Here is a 7,727-nt window from a genome sequence, read left to right as displayed (position 1 = left end):
TTCAGGCCATATTTCATCTGCACTCACAATGATTACACACATGGTCAATACGAGTATCTACATTAGGGTATTCCATAAAATAAGGGGATGCGAAATTTTATACCCGTACTATCAGAAATCGTTTTTTCTGGCCACTTATGGACAAAGATCAAAACATTTTGGCTCGCCACATGACTAACCCTAGTGAGCTCTCTAAATTTCGTAATCGGCTGCGTGCGTTTCGCCGACTTAACTAATGTTCTCCGTTCAGTACAGTTATGCCCCTTATTGTGCGTAGTTATGTTTGGCTTAAACTATTGGCTCATATCCTAGATTTCCGCTTGGTCCGGTGGTACCCGAAATTACCTGCTGTGTCTTTATGGGATTCGAGATTTATACAGCACCGATCCGGGTTAGAGCTACTTCCGTTGGCGGTTACGGATCACACTTTTTTTTAGTTATCTCTTCTATGATGACCATGATTACAGCAAAGCCTTGAGCTCAGATTCCGAGCGAATTCCTGCTACACCACTTGTTTTAGCCACATTCGCTGTTGGTGAGTGTGTTTAGTTCTTTTGCTACAGAAGAGTTCACTAGTGTCCTAGCTTTAGTTGAGGCTAAGGGTTTTTTATGTCGGTCTCTTTTTGAGTGCAATTTTGGTTTTGCAGCCATCCATATTTTGTGCTGAGGAAAGATTAAGTAGCTATGGTCATGGATTTTCACAAAAAATATTCTAGAACACCCTAATGTATATACTTATGTACATATATCCATATGTAGATACATTAAGGTGCATCACCAAAAAAAGTTTCGGTTTTTCACCGGAATTATATATATTTTAACCACCAAAATATTTTGGAAAAATTATTGAGATTTGAGTGCGCTGAGCCGATTTGAAAATACCTTCACAAATCTTAATATTTTGATTCCGTTGTTCAAATTTTTAAACACTTCTATGGATATCTTTTAAACTTAAACTCTTCTATCATATGAGGTGATTTTTTAGAAAAAATATTTTCAATAACGAGTTTTATTCAAAAAAAAATTTTGGCGGTATTTTCAAATAGGAACAGCTCACGTAAATCTTAACAAATTTCCGATATTTTATATTCCCGATAAAAAATTGGTACCATTTTTTTTTATGTAGCGTGATGTACCCTAATGTTCATACAAACATTCATATGTACAAATAAGTGTGTTTGAGTACAAACACGGTCACTGCTGATGCCACGTGTATGTTCTTCGATAAATTGTTGCCGCGCTTGCAGCAGTAATGGAGCTAAAACAAAAGCAAACACAATAACCGTGTTAATATCATAAGTCAATTTTAATTGGCCATCTTTCGTCTTCGACGCACAATATAGCAGTGTCGGAAGAAGTCATTAAGTTTAAAATTTGCGGTAATTGGATTTTTTCTTTCAAACAATGCTGTACAAAAGCGGATTCAAGAAAAGCTGAAGCCGAAGTACTTAATGGCGTTCGCGGTAAAAAAAAAAACTAAAGGAATATAAGAGGCCTTTCACTTTATAAATATTATAGGTTTTTGAAAGTATTTTGCTAGGAAGCAATAGCACTTGACTGGTTTGAGATTTTGCTATAGCAGGCAGTTGGCAATTAAAAATAATAAAAAGTTTATCCACGATTTTCTTCAAATCGTATAGTCCGGGGCAGAATATAATATACTTTTCCAAAGCTCTTATTTCCATCTGCGAGATCTCTCCAAGGTCTTGAAATAATGCTTTGCCAAGCCTGCGTAATGTTCTTCTATATAAATTCGGGCAATGTCTTCCAAGTTGTTGTACATTTTCTTGTTCTTCTTTATCTTCTTTTTCTATTTATACATATGTACCTCATCTTCACTTCATTTTTTTCCCTCTAAGGCAATCACCAATATCAAGGTCAGACAGGACTCGGATTAGAGAAGCGATTGGCAAATTTTTTAGGTCTTGGCCAGATTGGTGGAGGTGTCTAGGCGTACGAACTTCAGTGGATGGCTGCGTCTCATGTAAGATAGATACTTCTGATCAATGGTAGATTGGGGTCGAACCTCCTTATGGTTGCAAAACCTCAGCTATTGCTGTTGGTGGGGATTCTGGCAGGCCATTTTACAATTAGGATTCACGCGAGAAGGTTAAGAATCTTGCCTGTTCCCGTCCGTGTTAGATGTCAAGGGAATGCTGAGGTGGATTCGTCTCATCACTTTCTATTGGACTATCAAGGCTAAGATGAAAACATTTGATTGAAATCATCCGCATTCGTAGTTTCGTAATTGGGTCTCGGCAATTCACATGCTGGATCCTAAGCTAAGTTGGAAAATAAATATTGAAGAGAGAGTAAAGAAAGCGAACATTGCCTACTACTCCTGTAAGCGGTTTTATGGGGGAAGACATGGGGTCTCTATTCAAAAGTGGATACATCATCTGTACAACAATGACTCCAAAATGGAACGCGGAGTTGGGCAGTTGGGGCATTTACTGTGACTCCCTGGGAGTAAAAAGATCATTTCATCTTCCCGATTTTGCAAGTGTTTTCCAGGCAGAAGTATACGCTATAGCCGAAGGCTGCCGTCTCTTAGAACATAGTGGTTTACGTCACGGCGAGCTCGTAGCCATTTTCTCAGATAGTCAAGCGGCCATTAAGGCCTTGGTGTCTTTTACAACAAGATCGAAACTAATCAATAAGTGTATGAAGCTTTCAATTCAGTAAGTAGTCAACTCGATCTAGATTTAGTTTGGGCCCCTGGTCATCGCAGAATTCCCGGAAACGAGGCTGCAGACGAGTTATCCAGAGAGCGTTCCACATTGGTGTGGGTCGAGGACCGGATCTCGCCACCAATTGGAACCTTATATAGAGACATATTTCTTCACAATCTCCAGAAATCGGATCAAAAGTGGCGCACGGCGGCAGGTTGCCGATTATCCAAACTCATGTGGCCCGTGCACAAACCTAAGAGAACACACAACTTACTAAGTAAACCCAGATCTGATGTTGCAAGGCTTGTAGCGACTCTTAATGGGGCATTTGCCGGTTGGTACCCGCGCGATAAGGCTAGGAATAAATCTCCACAACAAAACTCATTCGTACAATCCACATACGAAAATATTCGAATCAGAAATGTTAATCAAATTACTTAGCCTTAAATTTTCAAAATTAGCTTCACATTTATCACAGCGGTTGCGCACCTTGCCACTTCGAACGAAACTTTGCATGTTTTGCATGTAACAAATTAATCAGCTTGGATAAGACAACTACAAAGCCACATTCTGCAGGTGTATTGCTGCTCCATTTCATGTCTGCCATCACATGGCCAGCACTTTTCAGTCGCCGAGGCGCCTGCAGACAATGAAGCGTGACTTCCGATGTTCGCGTGCAGAACAAACGAATCGCGGTGATGAACGAGGCGCTAAAAATTTATATGCCCGCCACGATTTCACACAAAATAAATTTTAACATAAATTTAAAAGTAAACTACTCTGCCCAGGCAAGCTGCCTAGTGAGTGTCACAAACACGTGAGCCTCAGTCAGTCAGACAAAAAGCATGTGGAGCGCTGTGAAGCGCTGTGAAGCAAACGGGGACCACAGAATAAGTACGAAAAAAGCCTGGAACAGAAAAGACAACAAATTGAAAATTTTTGCATATTGGCATACAAATTGTATAACTGTATTTCCGTTTCCCGTACCACACAAACACAACAACAATACATTCTAGCCACAAGGCGAACAAGAGTCGTTGTGCGCGACATTTACTGGCAACAACAGGAAATGGCCAACTGGCAGCGGCAGCGGCAGCGGGTAACCAACCAGCAGCGAGGCGCTGATGCGTAGAGCCGCTTGCAGGCAACAGCCGCAGCGGACAACAACAACAACAGCAGAAACAACAGCAGCAACAACAAATATAGCACAGCAAATTGCCGGCATGGCAGCCACAACATTTACGTTTGTCCGCAAAGTGATTGATGTTGCAAATATTCTTTGCACAGTTGAAAGTTCATTTATTTCAAAAAGGTCCAAAAATAAAGGAAAAATACGGAAAACAATGAAAATGAATTTGGTTAACAAATTGGGAGAAAGTGAAAAATACTAGTAGCAAATTTTAGTTTGGCTATAGGCGCAAAAAAGCTGGAACTGTTCACAAGCTAATAGTGAATATCGCACCTTAAGCTAAAATGAAATGGAACATGAATATTTTGTTTTGTGACAAAAAATTTGTGTGGCCTTGAGAACGAAACGAACGTGTGTGTGTGTGTGTGTGTTTGAATTGATGGTTTGCTGTGTGTGGATTGCCTATTTATTTTGCACTCCACATTAAGTTTAACCCACTTATTTATTACAGGCGATAAATTGACAATTTAAATTTTTTGATAAGTTTTTTTGCATTTGAGGCCAATTTTTATGCACAACTGCTAGTAGCAAAATGACAATAATTTAAATTACTATAACTTAGCGCTGGTATATCGGAGGTGAGCGCATCCCTTGAGCAAATTTCTTGCATGGGCGAAATTACCCAAATGTACCAGGAAAAAAATTTTCTGCCAGCATTTTGTTCAAACTCCACCAAGTTGTTGATATGGTTACTGGTAACCAATGTGTAAAATAATTTTTTTCTTCCGCGGTATTTTGTCGAGTTATACGAGTTTAAATAGCGCTTTTTCGCAGTCACAAATTTTCTTAAAATTCTAATCTCATTTCACAATTATGATAGATAATCAAAAATTGCTGACCTATTAGAACTTTTTCCGTGCTTTTTGGTGGAAATACAATTTTTTGCTAATTTTTTTTTTGAAAAAAATTTACAATAAATTTTTTTTTGCATTTTTTAAACATTGTATATTTTTTTTTCGCAAACAGCTTATTTCGATAGCTGTTTTCTAAACTTTCCAACGATATATAATTTGTATTATATTGTGGTCGGGTCCGCCTTGAATTTTTTTCGACAATAACACAAGTTTACGGAAATGAAAATATTGTCCGACTAGCGACATTTTTCCACGCATTTTAATTTAAAATTTTGCGCTGAGTCCGTATACGAAATTAAAATGTAAGAGAGTAAAACAGTTTTTGAGATAAACCCGAATTTCGGGTTTTGAGATCTATAAAAAGTGCACTCAATTAATTAAATTTTTTTTTTACATATAGTTGGTTGATCCTAAATTTCTTATCTAGTTAGATAATGTTGTTAAAGCAGTTGATAGCAAATTTGTAATGAATAGCTGTCCGTTAGTCTTGCTTAAACTCGAAAACGGCTCGACCGATTTGAATCAGTTTTTCTTCGGTTTGTTCGTTATAAGACCGGGATGGTTCAATACTAAAAAAAAACATACAGTTGCCACCTGTTTGAAAATTTCAGTGTAAGTAAACTACATAATTGGATAAGGCAGATATTACAATATAGGCATCAAAAGAAGGAGGTTTAGAAGGCTTACAGTTGAAAACATTTTTGAGGAGGGTTGCCATCTGTTTCAAAAATTTAATTTAATTTAATTAGTAAACTAATTTAAATATTGTAATATGGATATCAAACTAAAGAGGTTTAAGAAAGCGTGCTATCGAAAATATTCTTGAGCAGGGCTGGCACCTGTTTGAAAAATTTAATACAACTAAGTTTACAAGATAAATTAAATATTGCGAAATGGGTATCAAGAGCTTTAAGAAAGCTTGAGGAAAGTTGCCAACTGTTTCGAAAATTTAGTTCAATTAAATTTATAAGATAAACTAAGTATGTTTTGCAGTATAGGCATCACACGAAAAGTGTTTGAAAAAATTTTGATTTAGAAATATTTTCAGTAGTTCACCTATCTGAAGAGTAAAAACTAAAAGCCAGTACTAACCAAGGCTTTTAAGGCGCACATCAATGTGGAATAATGTAACTCCGACAAGTAAGTTTTTCTTGATGGCAAACAAGGTATTATCATGGTTGGATATGATATGGCCTAATCGAACAATGCATGATGCACTTAACCATGAAATACAAGGAGAACAATCCGAAGTATTAGCCGAAGCAGTTCGTACAAATGTTTCACAATAAATATTTGCGTACGACTCTTTGATAGAAGCTGTGGACACTGGAAATGGTGAAATTTACTTTCTGGATGCTCCCGGAGGGACTGGTAAAACATTCTTAATTTTACTGCTTCTGGCGAGGGTACAGTGAAATTTCCCTAGTATTAACTTCATCTGGAATAGCAGTGTCTTTGTTAGAAGGTGGACGAACTGCACATTCTGCCTTTAAATTGCCACTGAACAGGCAAATCAACGAGACACCAGCTTGCAACATCACCAAAAACAGTGCAATCGCGTAGATTCAGCAGGTATGCAAATTGATGGTTTTGGACAAATGTACAATGGCCCAAAAGAGGTCAATGTAGGCACTGAACAGAACTTTGAAAGATCTTCGTAACAACCAAAACATTTCTGTTGGAGCCATGATTCTGTTATCCACCGATTTTCAATCAGACACATCCAGTTATTACATGACCAACTGCGGTTAACCAACTAAATGCGTTCTTAAAATGATCCAATTTGTTTCGTCATGTGGAGACGCTCCCATAGACGACTAACATACCCAACAAGATCAAAGTGCGGAAATGTTTTCGAAACAATTGTTGGACATTGGTCAAGGTAAAATCGCAGTTGACACCTCGACCGGATTAGTCAGATAACCCACAGATTTCTCAGTGGTTTTTCGGACGTCGGGCCACAATTCAAATATCATAAATGACTGAACCGAACGAGCAATATTTCCACACAAAAAAAAGATATAAAAAATCTCATTGTGATATCCAAAACTTCATTCCGGGACAGGTGTTTTCCTATAAATCAATCGACGCAGTTATCAAGCAGGATGAAGTAGTCAACTATCCAACTGAATTTCTGAATTCGCTGGAATTTCCTAAACTACCACCTCACAATTTGAAATTAAAAGTAGGCTCACTGATCATCATGTTGCGTAACATTAATCAACCTCGACTATCCAATGAAACGGGACTGGCTGTGAGAAAGGTATTGAATAACGTCATCGAGGCAACGATCATCAAGAGTAAAGCCAAAGGGGAGGGTATTTTAATTCCGCGTATCCCGATGATTTCAACGGCCTTGCCATTCGATTTTATGCGGCTGCAATTCCCCGTGCGTTTACTCTTCACTACTAACTAACACCTACACCTTCATCGCTTCTTCCAGCTTCAAATAAATCGCAGAACTTGCTTTAATATCAGAAATCTCTGCTTTAGCATCTGCGATTTGCGCTGATTCTTGATTAATCGTATGCAATAAATCAATTTCTACATTTGACTATGCAAACCGAAAGCTATTGTAATTCAACTGTCTTTCTGAATTTGCATACCCGAAAAATATGTAGAAGCGCATGCATATCTATTGAAAGCCTAATAAATGGGTTTGAAACACACAAATCCCAAATTCGAGCAAGCAAACAAGGTTGCAGAATTTGATTTTGTTTCTGCAGCAGCAATTTCATTGATGAATTCTCATTTACAATTTATCACTATTTGGAAAGACGAAAGTTTTGATTTGAATATCTCGCGGATGGATAGGGTAAATTCAAGGCAATAAAAATTGAATTACTTAAAAAATTATATAAATTTATTTAAGCCTAAAACGCGTATATCAAATTTGGTTCAAAGAAGATAAATTTCCGTGGAACTAATAGTTACGTGCGCACATAAATAATCAGATCTCTTGTACACACACATCTACAGAATATGTATGCGTATCAATTTAAGTAAACTTTA

At 37.6% G+C, this 7,727-nt stretch overlaps 1 protein-coding gene across 1 annotated transcript; it reads left to right on the top strand.

Moving 5' to 3' along the window:
- The first annotated feature begins 6,693 nt into the window (after window positions 1-6,693).
- On the top strand, window positions 6,694-7,131 carry LOC118753221. Its single transcript, XM_036488100.1, has one exon. The coding sequence runs from the start codon at window positions 6,694-6,696 to the stop codon at window positions 7,129-7,131; it is 438 nt and encodes a 145-aa protein (XP_036343993.1).
- Window positions 7,132-7,727: the final 596 nt, after the last annotated feature.

The sequence above is a fragment of the Rhagoletis pomonella genome, unplaced genomic scaffold (genome assembly GCF_013731165.1).
Source record: "Rhagoletis pomonella isolate Grant_MI unplaced genomic scaffold, Rhpom_1.0 Rhpom_scaffold_00002, whole genome shotgun sequence".
NCBI classification, from domain to species: domain Eukaryota; kingdom Metazoa; phylum Arthropoda; class Insecta; order Diptera; family Tephritidae; genus Rhagoletis; species Rhagoletis pomonella.
This window is presented reverse-complemented; position numbering and strand designations above follow the sequence as displayed.

Coding starts and splice junctions, on each gene's coding strand:
- LOC118753221 (XM_036488100.1), top strand. CDS start 6,694: ATGACTGAACCGAACGAGCAATATTTCCACACAAAAAAAAGATATAAA.